Below are 23,277 nucleotides of genomic sequence, written 5' to 3' on the forward strand. Positions count from 1 at the left end.
CGCCATGCTGGGCGCTCACGGTTCACAAAGCTGTGTTAGAAAAGCGAATGAATATTTGCTTTCCAAACACTAAACCCCCTCTCCGCCAATCAGGTGCTCGGATCTGTTACCTGTCACCTGATTGGCTGAAACGACTGGTGCTGTGATTGGACACCTATCAGGCGTCCAAGCATAGCAGAGGATGGGAAGAGAGGATGGGAGAAAACATCAAGGAGCTGTCCCATCGCCACTGAGACAGGGTAAGTACAGACGACAGGGGGCACACTGGAAGCATTTGATATTGCACAGTGGCTGTGTTTGATGGGGCACAGTGGGAGCATTTGATGGGGCACAGTGAGGCTGCATTTGATGAGACACAGTGAGGCTGCATTTGATGGGCATAGTGAGGCTGCATTTTATGGGGCAGAGTGATTCTGTATTTCATGGGCACAGTGAGGCTGAATTTGATGGGCACAGTGACTGCTTTTGATGGGCGCAGTGGCTGCATATGATGTCACAGTGGCTGTATATGATGGGCACAGTGGCTGCATTTGATGGGGCACAGTGGCTGCATAAGATGGGCACAGTAGCTGTATTTGATATGGCACAGTGGGAGCATTTGATATGGCACAGTGGCTGCCTTTGATGGGCACAGTGGCTGCGTTTGATAGCACAGTGGCTGTGTTTGATGGTACAGTGGCGGCAATTGATAGGCACAGTGGCTGCGTTTGATGGCACAGTGGCTGTGTTTGATGGCACAGTGGCTGCATTTGATGGTATGGTGGTGGTAATTGATGGGCACAGTGGCTGCGTTTGATGGCACAGTGGCTGTGTTTTATGGTACAGTCGCGGCAATTGATGGGCACAGTGGCTGTGTTTGATGGCACAGTGGCTGCATTTGATGGTATGGTTGCGGCAATTGTTGGGCACAGTGGCTGCGTTTGATGGCACAGTGGCTGGGTTTGATGGTACAGTGGCGGCAATTGATGGACACAGTGGCTGCGTTTGATGGCACAGTGGCTGCGATTGATGGTACAGTGGTTGCGTTTCATGGGCACAGTGAGGCTGCAATTGATGGGGGTTTTTTCTGAATTTTTTAGTTTGTTTGCGCACCCCAAAAATTTTGAGCACCAGCCGCCACTGCCAAGTACCTACAGATTTGCCTCGTCTGGTTTGAATCTTGCCCTGTTTGGTTCACTTAACTCAAGCTATATACACAATAAAGATAACATGAATGGGTAAACTTATTTTCTTTTAGTCAAAAGGCAATGCAGCCATATAGGTGGCTAAGAAAGGTCAGGAAAGAATTCAAAAGAACTATTATAAAATATTATCAATATATATGTTGTCAGTATGAAAGGTATAATATAAGTTAATTCAATGATCATGAATGCATTCATATATGTTTCATGCTTGAAAGGTCAACCAATAGACACGATTTTTATTTCAGATCAGCAACCGTCTTCTCACCTACAACAAAAATTAAAACGGTAAACTATTACCAATTTATTGGCAGTAAGATGTTCACATTGAAAGATACATTTTGTTAACTAAGCCATAACATTTATGCTTTTATACAACTAATAAAATGTAGAACCACCACCAAAAACACCAGGTAACCATCGAAAAATAATTGGACAAAACGCAGTACAGTATAAAGAATCAACATTGCAAAGCATTTCCTTCTTAACTGTAAATGTATTAAAATTGCAAGTACAAATGGCATTATATTATAAAGAATCTCAGGACCTTTAAAAATTCCCTACCTTGCAATAGAAAAACTAAAATAAAAAGCTACCGTTCTTATCTTGGATTATAGATTGTCTTTGTTATTGAGAATGGGTTAAGGGGGTGGTTTGAGTAGTTTAGCAAAAGACAATTTGAAGGGCTGATACAACTCAGACCACAAAAATGCTGTCCATTGTCAGCCTGAAACAGGAGTGCATTTCTGGCAGATATTTTTCCTAACTTGCAGAGTCTTTAAAGAGATAAAACAACTAGAAATGTACATGGAATGCAGAGATGTGCTACACATATTTTTGGTTGTTTTGCTTTTACAGGTACTTTATTTCCAGAAAATGTAAATAGCCCTTATTGTTTTATATGTGTCCTGTTCACACTAAAATACTACAGTGAGGAGCAGTGCACTGCATAAAAATGGTTATATGCTGCATTTTTACACAGTGCAACTCGCTGTACCATGTCATCACAGCACAGTGTCATTTTATGACACTGCAATAAAGTTAAAAACAAAACAAAAAAGTAAAAAGTGTGATGCACTGTTACAGCGTATCACACCACCCCGACATAACAGACACCAGCCCGCAGCATTTTATTATACAGGCTGGTGTGAACAAAGTCTTATTTTACAGTCATGGCTCTTGTAGCATTGTTTGTGAGTAGCTATAAAAAATATATACAAACAATACATAGAAAAAAACGTACTACTTATGGAGTCTTCATAACCTCTGGAGTGACCTAAGAAAGTAAGTATAGAAATTATTTACAATTGTTTTAAATGCTATTTTATTTTTTTTATATATAAAAAATTCAAATTGTTAGTCTATATCTTCTATATGTTTATTAGACATGTACACTGCCAAAAAATGTGTTCGTTTTTGTTTCAATCTGGTTTTTCTTTTTTTTTTTTCTTTCGTTTTTCAGGTCATTCGTTATGATCGCAATGCGTAAATTTGTAAATTAGAAATATGTGAATAAAATTAGAAAAAGTTAGAAAAAAATTTGTAAATTCAAAAAAAAATGTAAAAAATTTTTTTTTTAAAAATCGGAAATTTGGAAATTTGAAAAAAATCGGAAATTCACAAAAAAAAAAATGGAAATTCGAGAACCCCAAAAACCTGAAAATTCTGAAATAATAACTAACTAATAATAACTTAACTATTACTGATTATTATAGGTATTGGAATTTCCTTTCAAATTTGAATGGAACAAATTAATAATAATAATATTAATAATGTTTTTATTATTATTATTGTAAATTATTAATGTTACTTCATTACGGTCTATTTGTTTAAATACATTCGTTATTTCGGATAATTCGTAATTTCAGATAAATTTGTGTTTGTTACATTCACTAACAGCCAAATTTGAAAGGAAATTCCAATACCTATAATTTAATAGCTAGTAATACTTAAGTTATTATTAGTTAGTTATTATTTCAGATTTTCAAATTTTCCAGTTTTCGAATTTCCGATTTTTTTAGAATTTCTGATTTTTTTTTTTTTTTTTTTAGAATTTTTCAATTTTCTTTTTTTTAGAATCTTCGATTTTTTTTTTGAATTTCCAATTATTTTAGAATGTCCAAATTTCCGAACATTTGTGAAATTCTGAATTTTTCGATTTTTTTCGAATCACAAATTTTTGGAAAAGTTTGTTAAACAGGTTTTTGTTAATTCGGACATTTCTGAATTAACACATTTGTCAAAATTTGTTAAAAAAACTAATTCAGAACGAAACGAATTGCACATGTCTAATGTTTATCTTGAATGAGTCAGTTTCACACTTTGATCCATCTTACCTTATTCTCCTTGTAGTCTGGCACAGTAGTAGGATCTTGATCAAAAACCAAATAATCTACTGGGCTTTTTGTTGCAAGCTGAAGTCCGCCTGGAGGCCTAATCACGTCTCCATTAATTTGAGGCACAAAACATCCAAAGGTCTAAAAGTCAAGATAAGCAATAGTATATATTTTTTGGGCACCACAGAAAGGAGAATGGTTTGAGTGAAAATTATATTTTTGTATACTAAATCAATAGACTATTTTGTATACTAAATCAAAAGAGTGTACATGCAGATGTTGTAAACACAATAGGTTATTTTGAGGGACATGATACACTCCTAACTATAAGAACCATATATTTTATAAAATCAGTTCACTTCTTGACGTACTGTATAGGACAGGTATAGCTGTCCTAAAATTGTAAAAGTTACAGGTAGTAATCATGCCTCAGGATCATTAGGAGCTGGTACGTGGATTTGTGCTAAGTAATCCTATAAGCACTTCACATTAAACAGTGCTCAGAGATATAAGAGGGTAGATGGTTACAAAGACAATACATACAGTGAGGCTCCATATATGAGGGTAGATGGTTGCAAAGACAATGGGGGTTATTTACTAAAGGAAAATCCACTTTGCACTGAAAGTGCACTTGGAAGTAAAGTTGCTGTAGATCCGAGGGGGGCATACAAGGAAGATAAAAAACAACATTTTAGTTTGCACACGATTGGATGATAAAATCAGCAGAGCTGCCACTCATTTCAGATCTACCCCTTAGATTTAGAGCGACTGCACTTCCAAGTGCACTTTCAAGTACACTTGCAGTGCAAAGTGGATTTGCCTTTCATAAATAACCCCCGATATGTACTGTGAGGCACCATATAAGAGTGTAGATGGTTACAAAGACAACACATACTGTGAGGCTCCACAAAAGAGGGTAGATGTTTACAAAGACAACACATACTGTGAGGCTCCATATAAGAGGGTAGATGGTTACAAAGACAACACATACTATGAGGATCCATATAAGAGGGTAGATGTTTACAAATAGAATACATACTGTGAGGCTCCACATAAGAGGGTAGATGGTTACAAAGATAATACGTACTGTGAGGCTCCATATAAGAGGGTAGATGGTTACAAAGACAACACATACTCTGAGGCTCCACATAAGAGGATAGATGGTTACAAAGATAATACGTACTGTGAGGCTCCATATAAGAGGGTAGATGGTTACAAGGAGGACACATACTGTGAGGCTCCACATAAGAGGGTAGATGGTTACAAAGACAATACGTACTGTGAGGCTCCATATAAGAGGGTAGATGGTTACAAAGGCAACACATGCTGTGAGGCTCCATATAAGAGGGTAGATGGTTACAAAGACAACACATACTGTGAGGCTCCATATAAGAGGGTAGATGGTTACAAAGGCAACAGATGCTGTGAGGCTCCATATAAGAGGGTAGATGGTTACAAAGACAACACATACTGTGAGGCTCCATATAAGAGGGTAGATGGTTACAAAGGCAACAGATGCTATGAGGCTCAATATAAGAGGGTAGATGGTTACAAAGACAACACATACTGTGAGGCTCCATATAAGAGGGTAGATGGTTACAAAGGCAACAGATGCTGTGAGGCTCCATATAAGAGGGTAGATGGTTACAAAGACAACACATACTGTGAGGCTCCATATAAGAGGGTAGATGGTTACAAAAACAACACATACTGTTAGGTTCCATATAAGAGGGTAGATGGTTACAAAGACAACACATACTGTGAGGCTCCACATAAGAGGGTAGATGGTTACAAAGACAATACGTATTATGAGGCTCCATATAAGAGGGTAGATGGTTACATAGACATTATGTAATGTGAGGCTCCACTAACAGCCAAAACTGATATAAACACAAATGTTTTGCTCTACCCAGTATTCGTTTTAATGGATGTACTGTATACTATACTATGCTTAATACTTTGAGTATAGGCTGAAGAGAGAATGAGTCTTCTGAGTAGAAGTAATATTCCATACTAACTAATACTAACTAATAGGTGCATTCCATAAAAAAAGTTTGACAATATCTCTGCACTTATTCGTTTCTTCATAAACGCTTTCTGTACTGTTAATACTTGGGGTGTTTCTTTTCAGCTTTTTATATAGCGTTCATAACTATTTCTATGTAACATGTCCTCTTTTATTAAGTTTTAGAGTAGGAAAGGGTTGGAGGCCCTGTCAGGCTTTTATTGCTGTCTGTGCCCCCACTGAGACATTTCACCTGTCTGTTTGTTCTGATGACCATTGTAACTGGGACACAGAGTGCTAGGATATCCAAAATTTTAGCTGTCATCAGAGCAATAATAAGGAGGAAATAATCCAGTGGGGACCCCAGCTCCGCTGACAACTGTCTAACAGGTGATGTACCCTCAGTTTTGAGAGATTTTCTCTCACTTCCTGCTGTACTTCTGGGATAGGAAGTGAAGCAAACAAAAAAAAAACCATAAACTTAAAGGATTTGAAACTGTCTCTAAATAGTTTGCATTTTGGGTATACTGTAAATGCAAAGTTCACCTTTTCCAAAAAAAAGAATAGAATATTGTTATTGTTTAACCTGTAGGCCATTGGTGTCCCCTCAAAATCCTGGCTAAATAACTCCTAATTAGCAACCCCCACATCCTGACTTGTTGCCATGAAAAACGGTACATGCTCATTCCCAGCATTGTATGAGGGAAAAACCAATGGTTTTCGAGTCCTGGCAATGGGGGTTATCAACTAGGAGTTTTTTTAGCCAGGTTTCTGAAGGGACCCAAATAGCCTACAGGTAAAACAATAAAACGAATAAACATTTTACAAAGCTCCACAGACCTTTAATACCTACTGGGGCCCCATGACTGCATATGCTATTTTCTGGAAAAGGTGAACTGTATGCATTACAAATGATAACCATCTGGCAGTTACTGTATATGACCTCTTCCATGGTGGGTTGGTTCCCAATCTGCTTTGGTAAAGCTGGCACAGGTGGTTGTGCTGGATACAAGGAGAAGACTGGCATCTATAACAGTAAAAAAAAAAAAAATCATATGATTAAACTTGAACCTACTTTTTGCTTTGTTTAATAAGCAAAGGATAGTGGACTTAAACTACCATGTTTGTATGCAATGAATTTAATTTATTACGTTCTTATTTATTAAAAGGAAATTATAATGGTTTCGAATCAACTCCATTTGTAAGTTTTTTTAAACTGATATCTGTTTTCACGTTTTTTTTTTTTTAAATAACATATTTTTTCAAATAATATTTAATCTGTGGTACAATAATGAGACAGGAGATGGGTTTTCTGAACAGAGAGCACTACAAACGTTGGTTGCTTTTAGACTTCTTCTCTGATTGAAATTCTGCACAGCCCCTCTGAAAAGAGATGGAAGATAGAAGGAGGAGGAGTCTCTCTGAGTTATTCAACTATCTGTGTAAGTTTCTACTTGAGCTATATTATACTTAGTAAAGAACAGGTTTTAAAAAGTGGTTAAAAAAGAAGCGTAAAGATATCCCCTTGTTGGTTCATGTACATACAAACTTATTGTATCTGGTGGAGCTATGCAATCATGTGACACTCTTTTCTGCAGCATTTGCTGGTGAGTTCAGATACCACCAGTGAGTGGGTTCTTAATGCCTTTGGCCTACAGGAATGGGCTGAATGATGGCAATGAACTGTGGAGGAGGACTCATGGAGGGCAATGCTGAGGCATGAAGAGGGTGAGTATATCTTTTTTCATGTACTTGAGAAGCAAGGGGCAAAAAAGCACCAAAACGGCACAATAGCTACATACACAAAGGTAATCAGCAGCCAGTCAGAACATTATAGTCTCCTAGGCAATACCTGTCCTTGTTTTTGGGGCATTCCATAGGACACCACATATGACATCACCTACAAATACAAAAGGATAATCCTAAAAATATGTTGAGTTACACTTTCTTTGAATTAAAAGAAACCCTGAAGAATAAAACAAAAAAATAAAATGGAATTTGGTACCTGAGATGAAAATGTAAGCAATTAACATATGAAGTTATATATTTTTAAGTTGTTTAAAAGTTAGGGCTCATCCATACCACACAGAATGCTGTAATGTTGCGCATAATGGTGTGATCTGGTGTGTTTAGAGAATGCATGCTGCCTTGCGATTCACTGTGATACGTTACAGTGGTCGCAGTGGCCTTATACACAGTGTGCTTATTCGGGGTTTGTGACTACAAACATACAATTGTAATATTCTATGGCCACTCACACGATCGTTTCGACGGCACCTTCTACTGCGGTCACTGCCTCTCCCCTTCACTTGGGCACGGTCACTAAGGTAAGCAATGCCAATGCAATTATTTCTCCCTTAGGTACACCAGTACCAGCTGATATGAAGGTAGCACCTATTTTTTTAGGGAAGGACGAAGAGACAGCATAAGCCAGGATTCTGACCCAGCCCCACTTATTTCGGACCCAATATTGAATGAGCAAGGATTATCTATTATCAATCTTTCCTCCCATGCTTTAACTAGACAAGAAGAACAGGTTCTCAAATTAGGTCTAACCTTTTGCCCTGATTTTCAAGTAGATAAATTTCATCTCATTAAAGATCTTCATCTATTTGCCCGCAGACTCCTATATAAAGTTATCTTTGACAAACCTTCACGAGAAACTTGCTCTGATGACAAGATCTCGAACATTCATAAGAGTATGGAGGAACAGCAAGCGTTTGAGGACTTGTTGGCATTATGGGAGGAGGGACACACCGACGACGACATCTCCGGATGTTTTTATCCACCGGATTTGTCGGTTGCTGGTGTGTCCTCCCCCCCCCACAGTCCTTCAAACCTAAGTCTAGGGATTTCCCTCTCTTAAACACCAATCCCAATATCTGGGCGTTTGTTAGACAAACCTCCCAGGCCATTGAAGAATCCAACTTTCGGTCCTTTGGATCCTCAAATCTGAATGCCGAACAGAAAGCAGCCATTAAGTCCCTTGAATCCAATCAGAAACTAGTAATTAAGCCCGCGGACAAGGGCGGTAACTTGGTTATTATGGAGGTATCACAATATGTCAGTATGTGCAATAAGATTCTATCCAATCGGGATTGGTACCGACCTATCTCGAAAACACTAATACAAAACTTTAATACAAAATATTACAATATCATCTTTAAAGCATACCACAAAGGTATTATAGATAAGAACACCTGGAATTATTTAAATGTAAGGGATCCACGGATCCCCACTTTTTATGCCTTACCTAAGGTACACAAATCAATCTTGGAGCCTCCTGGACGCCCCATAATATCAGGGTGTTCATGCCTTACGGAAAATGCAAGCAGTTTAGTGCATAGTTACTTACATCCCCATGTCACCTCCCTCTCTTCCTATATCAAAGACACTATTGATTCATTAAGAACCATTGAAGGCATTTCACTTCCACCAGGTACATGGCTGGTAGCACTCGATATCGAAAGTCTGTATAATACCATCCCTCACACGAAGGGCATTAAGGTAGTAAGAAATCATCTGATTGAAAGAGGTCCCTCCTTTGAGAAGTACAATGAATTTGTTTTGGAATTCCTTGACTACATCCTAAGACATAATGTCTTCATGTTCAACTCCTCCCACTACCTCCAGGTGCAGGGGGTTGCGATGGGGACCAGGTGTGCCCCATCGTATGCCAACCTGTACCTGGGGGGGGTGGGAGAAGGATGTATTTTCCAGAGACGACCTGGCCCATCTTATGGAAAGGGTCATCTCATGGTATAGGTATATAGACGACGTGTTGATCTTCTGGTCTGGCTCTGAGGCAGAGTTGAATGATTTTCTGAGATTGATCTCCATCAATGATTTCAATCTCAGATTTACCATGGAATACAATAAAACTGCAATTAACTTTCTTGATTTAACTATTTCCATTGATGCTAATGGAAAATTGGATTCGTCACTGTATAGAAAACCCTCAGCTGGTAATACAATTCTCCATGCGGACAGCTCACACCCAGACTCGCTATTGAGGAGTATCCCCTATAGTCAATATTTGCGACTCAAACGCAACTGCAGTAAAGATTCAGACTTTCAGGTTGCTGCAAAGGATCTATATAGTAGATTACTCTCTCGGGGTTATAGCCATTCATGCCTCAAGAGGGCATACAATCGAGTTAAGCTCCAAAACAGAGACTCCCTAATATTTAAAAAAAAAACCCCGAAAAAAGTAGATACAGTCAGACTAATCACTCGCTACTCCAATCAACATAGCGAGATTAAAAGAATTCTAACTAGATTCTGGCCCCTTCTATCAGCTGACCCAATAGCCAGGAAATATATAAATTCATTCCCAGAGATAACGTTTAGACGAGTTCCGTCATTAAAGGATCGCCTAATTCACAATCATTTCAATGAAGCCTCCTTTGTCACCAATTCAACCAACATTGGAATTTCACCATGTGGAAAATGTGATATCTGCAACTTTGTAGATAATAAATCTCGTTTTATGCTTCCCAATGGGAAGTGGCATTCAATTAAATTTGAAGCGACTTGCCAAACTCCAGGCATAATCTACTTGGCTCAATGTGTCTGTGGCGGCTTCTGCGTTGGCAAGACAAAGCGACCATTTTTCAAACGGATTAGGGAACACATAAAACCTATCCTTAAAAAACAAATGAACACTGCCATTGCTAGGCATGTTGGCATATGTCATAATTTCAATCCATATACCATTAAATTCCTGGCTTTGGAGCATATCCCGCTGGACGAAAGAGGGGGCAGCGTCGATCATACGCTGCTCCAGCTTGAGGCCCGCTGGATCTACACCCTTAGGGCCACTGATTTCCCAGGTTTGAATGAGAGCTTGAGCTATAAGCCCTTCCTGTGAATCTGTATAGTGACCCATGCAATTTATTATTCATATTTTGTTTTATTTTTTGTCACCGTTACCTGACATCGCTGTCCCGGTTTTGGTTGGTGTATTCGGGGAGTAACGGGGCTTTGGGTCATTACAGGGGTAAGCACCCTATAAGTGCTGTCTCAGAGAAGACACTGCGCCAGTCTGTGTTAAATTATTGTGTAATTTTGTCTTTCTGTGTATACCCCAATGAATACTATTTTGTAATTTTCTATTTTTTAGAATCAATAAGAGTGTTGGATGATATCACCTTCAGTTTGCATATCCCTTGAAAAAGCGACACTGCGAAACATGTCGGGCTAGTATGCAACTATATCATCTCCCAAACTATATGTACACTCATATCCCACTTGACCACCGTGATTTTATCAATATTGAAATTTCATGAATTTTGTACAAATTGTATGTTTTTTAAATGTTTGAATTAAAATTTTGTATCTTTTACATTTTCCATGTTTTGTTTGCTTGCACCGTAAAAATCCCTTTATCCCTTTTGTGACTTATAATTATGTTCAGGGATGTGGTGCCTACCTCCTAGGGTGTTTTACCTGTATTCGGAACCGAAACTATAGTACACTGTATATACAATATTAAAGCATGTAAAATTTTTTAGATGGAAGCCAACAGTGTCAGTCCTCATACTTCTCCTATGTCAAATTCACTTTAACCATTTAATATAGCATTTTGATCAGGTATGATGATTAAGTAATATATCGTTTTGAATATTACACCAGTTATATACTATAATGTATAAAACTGTACTTACTTGGTTTGGTTTCTGCTGATTTTGTGATGTTGGATCTAGTAGTTGGGATTGTGTCCCTACATTTGGGACAACCACCTGATTTGGCAGTTGTGCTGCTAAGCCAGTACGTGTACCAAAAGGAATCTGAGGTAATCCTGCAATTTTTTGCTGTAACTGTGGCTGGTATATCCCAGGAAACAGAACATTCATGGCACCTCCCTGTACAAGATAGATAATGCTATGTAGATTAAGTAAGTAGATTCATACTATATTGTGTATCATTTTGGGAGAACTCAATCTCAAGCTATTTTATTAACACCTTGCTTTCCTGTGTGATTATAGACTTTTAATATTTTCTTTTTTCGAGGGATATTGGCTATAACACAAGTTACATTTACCCAACCTATCAACAGCTTGACCACCTGTGAATGGGATTTTCATTGAAGTGAATGCAGTTTGGGCCGTACATGTGATAAGATAGAGGACCGAACAGAGTTTGAGCAGTTGCTTTGAGGAGCAGATTAATTGGGAACATTATTTTTGATTGTCTTAAGCCTAGTACACACGGGCCAAATCTGTGGCAGACATTCGGCCATGTGTACTGCAGCCGGTCCAACACAAGCCGTGTGTTCTGCCCACTTCTGTCGAAGGAAAAGGGTCTGCCGATCAGTGTTTTCAGCCACTGGCTGAGAGCGCTGACCGGAGTGTTCTGGCGGGGGGTCATCACCCTATCAGAACACTATAGCACAGCAGGGGAGATCGCTGTACTAACATTGCATAGTTAGTACGGTGGCTCCTCCTGAGCTGTCAGGTTTTTTTCGTTCAGCCCTGCTGGGTTGAACGGAAAAAAACTAGTAGTGTGTACTAGGCTTTACATCATATAATTTTATTGTACACTTTTTCCTTAGATTTACCAAAACCATATAATATGAGTTCAAACCTAAACACTTTCAATTTGTATGTAATCAGGCAGGCCCTTGTACTACATAGTTGACGGTAAATCTAAAGGAAATTTAATAAGAAAATTGTATAATGTATGGTCAGCTTTACTCTAGTAGAAAAATGCTGGGGGTAGGGAGGGGAAAGTGCACTTACTGTATATTTCAAGATGGCTTCTGCATTCAAAATTAAAGACCTCCTTTCTATTGCTAAGCAGATTGTTTTTCCATTACATTAGTTACAAATAAGATAGCTTAATCAACTATAATAGCACCCAACATCTAATAGTTCTATTTAGCTACAGCCTTTGCTGCCTGAATCAAATATCTATATAAAACTTAAAACATAGCTAAGCCCAACAAAGAATTTTTAATACATTGCGGCTTACAGTAATTGAATGTGGTGGCTGCAAACATTTTTTCTTTCTTTTAATTTACTCAGTGATCCTGACAGTAAAATAATTCCTGTCCTAGGGTGACAACACTTACTGCACTGTATCTATGGATAAGGAGCATTGTCACCATAGGAGCGTTAAAGAGCAACAGAACCCCTTCCCATCTCCACTTCTCCATAACATAGGTGGAGGTGCATTGTTGTCCACAGAAAAAGCAGAGAACAATTAACGGATAACAGTGCAGCAGAGGACAGAGCACAGGTAGTCATTGCTGACAAGATCAACAAGTTTATTGAACAGATATATCAAAACACTTCCAATGGTATAGTTAACAAACCAAAAGGATCCATTTCAAAGTTCATTGTTAGGGTTTATTTTTACACTTAAAGAAGTACCATAAAAAGGAAGTGCTCTTCTCCATATAATTTAATTTGCATTTCTATGTAAGACATTTATCAGCTCATAATACTGTATATCAGTTAATATAGCTCTGCAAGACGTTTTCCTGATTTTGTAATAGAATCTTCAGCTATACAGTATGCAGGCCATATAAATTATGCTCAGCATGCTTCTCCTGGAATATATAATGATGGTTCCTTTTCCTACCCACTTTGCCATGCACATTGAATCTAAATTGAGCTATTTATAAGAAGACATTGCTTGCTTTATATATACAGCATCACCAGTCTGCCTTTCTGCAGACTGCAGTTTTCTTGGATTACAGAATTTCCTGTGACATTTCTAACCCCACTATTTTTGCTCTGTCGTGTTGCTAATGTAGTTTTAAATGTGCAGCAGTTGACTAAAATACATTACTGTAATAATAATAATAATAAAAGTTAAAGCACAGTGGCTAAGTTGTTAGCACTGCCGTCAAGCAGCACTAGAGTTGTTGGTTCGAATCCCAACCACGGTACTACCTGCCTGGAGTTTGCATCTTCTCCTTGTGCCTGTGTAGGTTTCCTCCCACATTCCAAAGATAATACTGGTAAGTTAATTGTCCCTAGTATATATATGAATGTGAGTTAGGGATCTTAGATTATAAGCTCCTTGAGGGCAGGGACTGATGTGAATATATATATACATACTGTATGTGTAAAGTGCTGTATAAATTAATGGTGCTATACAAGTACTTGTAATAACAATTGATGGCACAGGTCTCCCCAGTGTCTTGTAGCATTATAATGATGACTACATTCTTGCTTATTCGTAGTTTATAAAAAGTTAAATATTATATATATATTAAATACTAAGTAGTATGCCCTTTGTGTCTTAAAACTTTTTTGGAACATTTTTTTAATGTGAGTTCAATGAATTGTCTAGGGACATTTTATTATTAATATCCTTGATAAAAATGGTCTCATAGCTTCCTTTAACACGTTTTTAGGCAGAAGCAAAGAGGTCCCCATCAAACATATACACTTGTAAAAAGGAAGAGGGTTGTCATTCCTAAAACAATATTAGGAGTTTTGTTGCCCTTGGTTTGTATTACCTGAGGAATGTTTGGATTAACTACTCCCAGCAGAACCTAGTAATAAAAAGTAAAAAAAAGTAAACTCACCAATCTTTCCATATGTAAAATTAAATCAAGGATATAATGTTTCATACCTCATTGCTGTTACTCCCAAGCAGAAGATGATGTGCAACTAGCTAAATAATAAAAATAAATAAAAAAATGAATATACATATAGAGAGAAAGAGAGAGAGAAAGAGAGAAACTACAAAATAAATATATACTTACTGGAAGAGCAAGTGATGGGCCAAAAATATGAGCAAGTATGGCAAATACCTTCATTTTCAAGTTCAGCTTAAAAATAGAAAATATCATTGTGTTAATATGCAAAACTACATTCCCTAAGTACTGGAGCTGCTGCTTCAACTCTAAAATGAGTCAGTTGTACATGCAGATGTCCATAACATTTCCATTTATTCATTTATGCAAATGGCACAGCTTCACAACTGGATTCCACATTTGTTTATTTTACAATATGGAGAATGTATGGTGTATTTGACGCCAATGTTTGGTTTTGTAGCTAGTCAAATCTGTACTTGGCCAAATATTCTAGAGGGAGTATATTACCAATGGAGTCTCTGAGCTCTGGTAATACCCAGTGTGGTATTTAGTGTGCAAGCCATACATCTAAACAGAGATTTCTTTTATAGGGGGCGTTAGTCTTTGATCATTTTTCATGTAATACTTTTTTCAGTTTTATATTCATCACATTACAAATACATTACATTCCAGTTAACTTGTACTGTATGTTCTGATAACCATGGATATGATAAGATCAGTGGCAGCCCGTAATGCAGGGCGCAGGGGCTCCACCCCGACATCCATGCGTCTGGCCCCCTACATGCAGGGCAGCGGACGCATGGATTCCAATGGGTTTTTTTTTTTTGGAAACACGTGATTAGTGGAAGAGGCTAATGTCTTCCTCATTCTCCTCCTGGCCAATCAGGAAGCCCCTATTAGCTGCCGTCCGTCTCCTGCGCGCGACGGGGGGGGGGGCGGGTGTTTTTAGTTTGTGCCCCCCCCTAAAAAAATATTGAGCACCAGCTGCCACTGAAAAGAGTAAAACAACAGCAGGGTCAACAAAGACAATGATAGTCTATCAGCACAAAACTGTGCCTTTTTCTGTATTCAATCCCAACTCCAAAAAAAACATTTTTTCAACTTTATATAGAGCCGGAAAGGCTTAGAACCCCCGTGAGGATTTTTTTTTTGCTGTTAAGTGTCCCTGTTGAAAAGATTTATTAGGGTCACAGACAACAATAAACAATTAACTGATATTTTATCCCTTCATCACTTTCCAAGAAAAAATGTTTATTGCTGGTTATGTCCCCTCTGGCAAGATTTCCTCTTGCTTCCTTTTCTAAAACAATTATTAGAGCAGTACTATTTTTTTTAACCCTAATGCATTCCTTGCATTAACCAGCCCCGGAAGATTTGGCTGCTGAATGATTGTGCCATTTTTTGCGATTCGGCACTGCGTCGCTTTAACTGACAATTGCGCACATCGTGCGATGCTACACCCAAACAAAATTGACATCCTTTTTTTCCCACAAATAGAGCTTTATTTTGGTGGTATTTGATCGTCTCTGCGTTTTGTATTTTATGCGCTATAAACAAAAAACGAGCCACAATTTTGAAAAAAACACAATATTTTGTACTTTTTGCTATAATAAATATCCCCATTTTTTTTAAGAAAAGCAAATTTTTTCTCAGTTTAGGTCGATATGTATTCTTCTACATATTTTTGGTAAAAAAAATCGCAATAAGCGTATATTGATTGGTTTGTGCAAAAGTTATAGCGTCTACAAAATAGGGGATAGATTTATAGCATTTTTATTATTTTATTTTTTTACTAGTAATGGCGGTGATCTGCGATTTTTATTGGGACTGCAATATTATGGCGGACACATCGGACACTTTAGACACATTTTTGGGACCATTGGCATTTATACAGCGATCAGTGCTATAAAAATGCACTGATTACTGTAAAAATGTCACTGGCACGGGAGGGGTTAACACTAGGGGGCGATCAAGGGGTTAACTGTGTTTCCTGCTACGTGTTTCTAACTGAAGGGGGAGGGGACTGACTAGAGGAAGTGACAGATCCTGGTTCCTAGCTAATAGGAACACACGATCTGTCACTCCTTTCAGAACAGAACAGGGATTTGTGTGTTTACACACACACTTCCCTGTTCTGCCTCTCGTGCTCGTGATCGCTCGTGTTCAGCGGTCATCGCGACCATCGGCCACGGCCATCGGCACTCCCACAGTGCAGCGGGCGCATGCGCGCGCCTGCTATCCCGATCCCGCGAGCCAACGTATAGCTACGACGGTTCGTGGGATCGTGCCGACCTGCCGCCGTAAAATGACAGTGGCTGGTCGAGAAGGGGTTAAGGTAAAAAACGTTTTACCACTGCTCTCGCCTTCCTAAACACAGGAGACGTAGGCAGCAGTAGGAGCCATTGGCTCTTGCTGGTGTCAGTGAAATCCTGTGAGGAGTGAGTGGATCCCGTGCTGTGTGTGTGTATGGCTTGCACACAGTCCAGCTCAGGAGCATGTCTGCATTTGTGCCCACATAGCAGGCGGCTTGCTATGGGGCACACGCAAGAGAGGAGGAGAAGAGAGTGCAAAGGGGCACTTCAGAAGAGGAGGTTAAGTGCCACTCTGTTCAATACCACTGCACTGTGCAGGTAAGTATAATCCTCTCTTTGATTTTGTTTTAAAAAAAAAGGGTTCACAATAATTTTACTGAAGGAGATATCTCCCAAATGTGGACATCAATAGAGATTTAACATTGGCAACCTTGCCCCGCTTTATCCAAAACTAGTTGGCTGGAGTTGGGCTTTAAATGAGATTAAAAACAAAAATCCAGGCGCACAGACCAGAGGCCAAGTGAAAAGTCAAAAAGAAAAATTAAATGTAGCTGTGACCGCTGCTGTCCAAAACTCGTAGACAAATGAGGACAGAAGATATCATCAAAGGGGTGAACAGCGCTGATCAGCAGACATAAATAGGACCCTCAGAGGCAAAATAAAAACTTTTTATTATTGTTAAAAAAATAATAAAATGTTCACCAAGGCATACAGCAGTCAATTGATGGTCATGCAGAGACTTGGATTAAAAAACTGACAGTACCTGGAGGCTGGAGCCCCATGGATGACACAGGGGCTTAGGGGAACCCAGCACAAAGCCATTTGACAAAGAACACAAGAGCACCGCTGGTGAGGGCCCGCCAGGACTGTAAGGCCAGGGGTCCAATGAGGGGGGAACCAAACTGCAGGCACAGGAACTGTTGGGGCCAGTATACAGTGTCTGCTCGCACTGTGTACGAAGCATGGAAGTGATGTCACAGCCAGGCGGAAGTCAGCCAAAGGAATCCGAAGAGTATGGGCAAAACCTGCTGCTGGGACCAATTAGGAACTGCTGATGCTAAGGGAGCAAAGAAAGTCACATATTGTCGACTGGAGACACTACATGTTTCGGGGACACGCCCATTCTTCAGGTTATCTGTCTTTAAAAGAGATGTATGTTTTTTGTTTTATTTTCTTTTTAAGAATTATACTTACCAAAGTGGATGCAGCATTGTTCCGAAGCTGCATCTGTCCCCTGACGCCTCTAACACTGAGAATCGAGCAATCGGACACCAACGATCCCTCAGTTCTCACAGCTCCCTGAGCAGAAAGCTGCTGACTGACCCCCCCCCATGCTCGCTGGAACGCTGGGCTGTGGAGGTTCAGGGAGGCCAGCTCAGTCTCTTAGCAGCTCGGTGAGAGGCTGAGCCGGGGCCTGTCCAGGCATGTGGACAGATCCCAATTTCATTGTCGCAATCTTGTCCGAGCCTGAACCGGCTGTGTGACTGTAGGCGACAGCTGGCTTCAGCTCGCTGTCTGCTGAAAACGGGTCATAGGAGTGCAGAATGAGCAGAATGAGAATGAGCTGTACTCCTGTGACCCACAGGAGAAGTACAGCCAAACAAGCTTTGACTGTACTCCTCCTTTAATTTATACCAACAGAAAATGTATTTTTGAGGCTGGTTGTATAATAATGTATGAGGCATTTGACTGGTGCAGTTCACATATTGGACAAAATAATCTGTTATTCTGTACAGCCTTTTTCTTTCTGCAAGTTTTAATAACTTTTTGGACTATTTACACTAATCCAAATGTGCTTCAGACATTCATTTTTATTGTGTATTTGTCTTTATTTCCTAGTCAGACTTGCTTTAGTTGGAGGTTAATGCCCTTGCTGTAGCATTAGGGTGGTCCAGGGGATTTGTAAGATGGCTGCAATCAGGCAATCCCAGTACTAAAAAAACTTTTTTTTTTTTTTTTTTTTTACAGTAACAAAGATCTCAATAACTTAGTAGTACATGCTGCTCTTCCTAATACTGATTACTTTTTATTTACTGAAAAAGTAAAGTAATGCTTTAACTGCTTAACTTAACTATACATGAATAGCGATGGGCCGAACATACCCCTGTTGGGTTCGCACCAGAACTTTCGAACACTGCGAAAGTTTGGACCCGAATAGCGAACCCTATTAAAGTCAATGGGACCTGAACGTCAAAAATCAAAAGTGCCCATTTTAAAGGCTTATATGTAAGTAATTGGGCATACAATGGTTATAGGGGTCCGGGTCCTGCCCTGGGGGACATGTATCAATAAAAAAAAAAATTGTGATAAACGTCATTTTTAAATGAGCAGTGATTTTTTGATTTTTATTTTGCTGGTGCTATTATCTATTTTTGTAATATCTTTTATGTACACGTTCAGGGGGAGGGGATTCGGTAAAGTCCTAGCAACAGTTTTCTGCCATCGGGAATGATTTAAGGGTAGAAGAGCGGAATGACATCAGTGATGGGGCAAAGGGGAGGTGGAGTCCATATGGATAGAACTCCAAAGTGTGGAAGTAAGTGGGAAATTACTAGTGGGGGTATGTTACAAGCCCCCTAACCTGAGGGAAGAAGTTGAGTTGGATCTCCCTTCACAATTAGAAATGGCAGCAAGACAGGGAAATGTCATCATAATGGTGGACTTCAACTATCCCGACATTAACTGGGCAGAGGGGACAGCCCACTCATTAAAGGCCCGCTATTTCCTCAATGTTCTACAGGACAGCTTCATGTCCTAATTGGTGGATTCATCAACTAGGAGTAACGCATTGCTTAATCTTTTAATTAAAAATGATACAGATCTTATTGCAGATGTGGAAATATGCGACAACTTGGGAACTAGCAACCACAAGATTATTACATTCCGCATAAATCATAGGAAAGGGAGGCACGAAGGGAGAACTAGAACACAAAATTTCAAAAGAGCAAACTTTTCTAAACTGCGCTCAATGCTGAAGGATATTAAGTGGGACCAAATCCTTGAAACATTGAACACAGAGGAAAAATGGGAATGCTTTAGGAATATATTAAATAAATGTATCCCTGAGTGCATTCCAAGGGGTAATAAATATAGAAGAACAAAGGTTAAACCTGGGTGGCTGAACCAAAGCCTAAAATGTCTTATGAAGGACAAAAAAAATGGCCTTTTAAAAAGGACAAAGCAAAGAGGTCATCGTCAGCATTCAAACAATACAAGAAATGCAATGTGAAGTGTAAGAATGCAATCTGAATGACTAAAAAACACTATGAGAGGCACATAGCAGAGGAGAGTAAAAATAATCCCAAGAATTTTTAAAAATATATTAATAGTAAAAAGGCAAGGATGAAACACATAGGCCCCATAAAGGACGAGGAAGGGAAGGAGGTTACAGATGACAAGGAGAAGGCAACTACGCTAAATGCTTTAGTCTCCTAAGTCTTCACACAGGAAAAGGAGGGGTATACCGACCACGACATCATTGTTAGTAACACGCCACAGGATCTACCCTTGTGGCTAACAGAGGCTGGAATCCGGAAAGGACTAGAGAAGCTTAACATAAATAAATCACCGGGACTGGATGGCTGAATCTTCATGGACAGCTTACTGACAGAATTGGTACCAGCTGATTGCCGGAAAGCCCACATTATCTACAGTACAAGGAATTTGCTGGTGAAAATAGTATAATTAGCAGTAATCAGCATGGGTTTACGAAAGGTCGCTCTTGCTAAACCAACCTATTAACATTCTACAAAGAAATGAGCTGCCATCTGGACAAAGGTAGACCGGTGGATGTGGTGTATCTGGATTTTGCAAAAGCATTTGAAACAGTCCCCCACAAATGCTTAATATACAAGCTGGATAGAATACTAGCTACGGGGGTATGTCCAAAGGGTTGTGATAAATAACATATACTCAGAATAATCCAGAGTGGTTAGTGGGGTACCCCAGGGCTCTGTCCTGGGACCAATTCTGTTTAATTTATTTATAAATGATATAGAGGATGGGATAAATAGCTAGATCCCAGTGTTTACTGACGACACAAAAATATGCACGTCAATAACAACACAGCGGGATATAGAAACTTTAGAAGAGAAAATGAATAAATTAATGGAGTGGGCTACTACATGGCAAATTAAGTTTAATACTGGTAAGGGTAAGGTAATACACTTGGGGGGTAAAAATATAAACGTAAGTTACTTTTTAGGGGGAGGAGCTCTAAGGGCTTCCAGGATGGTGAAGGATCTAGGGGTCCTAGAATGGCATGCAGTGTCAAGCTGCAGCTTCCAAAGCCAGCAGAATATTAGCATGCATTAAAAAGGGAATTTACTCCAGGGATAAAACAATTATTCTGCCACTTTATAAAACTCGGGTTCGGCCGCATCTGGAGTATTCCGTCCATTTCTGGTCACCAATCCTGAGAAGGGATGTGCTGGAGCTGGAGAAAGTCCAGAGAAGCACAACTAAATCACTTGGGACTGGAGGACCTCAATTATGAGGAACGACTACAAGCGCTACATTTATTCGCCCTGGAGAAGAGACGCTTGAGAGGAGACATGATTGCTATGTACAAATATCTCAATAGGGGTCCCAGCATAAGTATGAAACTTTTAAGTCCCAGGGAGTGTAAGAGGACACAAGACCACACGATGAGACTGGAAAAGAAGTGATTTAACCTTAAGCTGCATAGCGAGTTTTTCACTGTCAGGGCGGTAAGGATGTGGAACTCTCTTCCACAATCGGTGCTGGCGGCAGGAAGTATGGAAAGTTTTAAAAGACTCTTGAATAAACAATCTAAGTGGATATGGGAAATGACTTTTCTACACACACACCTACACAGGTTGAACTGAATGGACTGTTGTCTTTATTCAGCCTTACCAACTATGTTACTATGCCACTTATTTTGGTTGCTTTGCCAACACCTGCAGCAGATTCAGGTAGTTCTTAGTAGTGCCACTTTTGCAAAGTAGTGCTATTACTGCACTAAATTTAAAAATTATTACCTTCAGTATGTATATAATAGGAATAGATCTGTTGAGGGAACTAGTGTCTGGATTCCAATCAGTCTCTGCCCACTCAGCTTTAAAAATACTTAGTTGCTGTGCTGTGTGTGGGCAGAGAGCCCAGCTGCGTTTAGGACCAAGTGTCCGTATGGACATTTGTCATCAGAATTCCACAGAGTGTCCCCTGATTTTCTTGCACTGTTTTCTTTTCTTCCATTAAAATAGTATTTAAAAATTGCTAGCAGAATCTCTAAATACTGTATCTTTCCAGAGATTAAAGAATCTTTTCCTCTGGAAGGGCTAATATATTTTCTATTCTATACATTCTTGCCTGGGCAGGCAGCAAGTCTCATATAAAGTCTACCATTTGCTACAGCAGATGCTTTGAACAGTGTGTGTTTCAGTTAAAATATGCGGTGGCAGCTACTTTTGCATGTGTAAAGTATTAACTGCGCCATCTCAGTGTCAGTAACTATGAGTCTGCTCCTGCTTAAATAGTTGGCCTCCGAGCTGGAAAATCTTTGGGTAGGGAGTAAAGCTGTGAGTGCAACTGACAAGATGCAATATATGACATTTTTGTTTTGGGTTTAACACTGCTTTAAGGATTACGTCTACTTTAAGATTATTTTACAAATGTAAAAACATACAAGCCGAATCAAGATGCAGAACCTTACCTTGCATCCAAATGTATGGCAGGGGTGTACCTTATCCTGCAGTGATCCTGGTGACAGAGAAAATCCTCTACGTTATTTAGATTTGATAGACCCCGCTTCTTTTAAACCTCAGTACCAGACTCCAGTGGACCAATGACAGCACAAAGAGTATGACTCATTGGATTTTAGGTTATAATTAGATTAACTATCTGTTCTGTTATCATTAAGTTGTTTTGTGAAAGTAACAATTACTAAAGTAATTTAACATTACTTATGTAATGCAAATATATGACTTAATTGATTAGCGATGCACAAAAGCAAGATCTTGTACAACAGAGAGATTAGTAAAGCATAGCATTACAACAGTATCTTAGGCAGTTAATCAGGCAAATTTACTGTATATTCATTGATAAATGATTTGTAATTTATTTTTAATCAATCTAGTGATTTCTACATCTCTGCGCCTCTCCCGTCTAGCCTGCTTTTTGGACATTGAGTCAGCATCATCACATTTGTCTACTAAACAGTTGACCTAGGAATCAGTAACAGTAGTCAGTAGCACAATGATTGTGAAAGAAGTAGAAGTGTGCTTAGCACAGGAATGGCTGACCAAAAGTTTAAAAAGTAACATAAATAATAATAATTAAAAAAAAAAGAGTTTGTGCCTGGGAATCTGTGACTCTGGGGTAATCCAGGTCAAGAAATTTCAACTCGATTTTTTGGGAAAGGCTGCACCGCAAAGAGCTTTGGAAAAGTGGAAATCAGACCACCTCACTTGGGTATGGTTGTAGAGTAGCTTTTTTTATAGTTCTAGATGGCAGCTGATGCCTGATGCTATGTGGAGCTGCACTGTCCAGCTGCTGTACAATATTGGTGGCTATTGTCTCCTAAAGAGGTCATTGAAAAAAAGGGTGCAGGCTTACCAGACATATGGAACACCCATAATCCAGTGCCGCATGACCAGCGAGTGAGCGTGTCAGCTGATATTTGGATCTTCCAAGAACCAGGTCTGTGAATCGATCCTAGTGGTCGTTTACAGCAGCGGAAGATCTCCGTTACCCAGGAATTGGGTGACAAGCCTATCATATTGGCTATCTGGTAAGCCTGCATCCCTTAAGGTGTTGGAATCACACTGTCTTTTATCCCATGAAGATTTGTCACAGGGTGTTGCAACCTTATCGAGCTGATTTCAACTGTCACAGACTTTTTGTTTATCGTGTTTGTGCACATTTATTTTGA

The 23,277-nt window shown here is 39.3% G+C and overlaps 1 protein-coding gene across 1 annotated transcript; it reads right to left on the reverse strand.

Annotated features, from left to right (window-relative positions):
• Positions 1 to 1,266: 1,266 nt before the first annotated feature.
• ODAM (odontogenic, ameloblast associated) lies at positions 1,267 to 22,193 on the reverse strand. Its single transcript, XM_073600775.1, has 10 exons — positions 22,060 to 22,193; positions 14,242 to 14,307; positions 14,109 to 14,150; positions 13,993 to 14,028; positions 11,189 to 11,386; positions 7,375 to 7,422; positions 6,466 to 6,549; positions 3,518 to 3,658; positions 2,425 to 2,457; positions 1,267 to 1,449 (listed from the first exon to the last, which is right to left on the reverse strand). The coding sequence occupies exons 2-9, from the start codon at positions 14,293 to 14,295 to the stop codon at positions 2,428 to 2,430; spliced, it is 633 nt and encodes a 210-aa protein (XP_073456876.1). The 5' UTR covers positions 14,296 to 14,307; positions 22,060 to 22,193; the 3' UTR covers positions 1,267 to 1,449; positions 2,425 to 2,427.
• Between the last annotated feature and the right edge of the window lie 1,084 nt (positions 22,194 to 23,277).

Source organism: Aquarana catesbeiana, linkage group LG01 (genome assembly GCF_042186555.1).
Source record: "Aquarana catesbeiana isolate 2022-GZ linkage group LG01, ASM4218655v1, whole genome shotgun sequence".
NCBI classification, from domain to species: domain Eukaryota; kingdom Metazoa; phylum Chordata; class Amphibia; order Anura; family Ranidae; genus Aquarana; species Aquarana catesbeiana.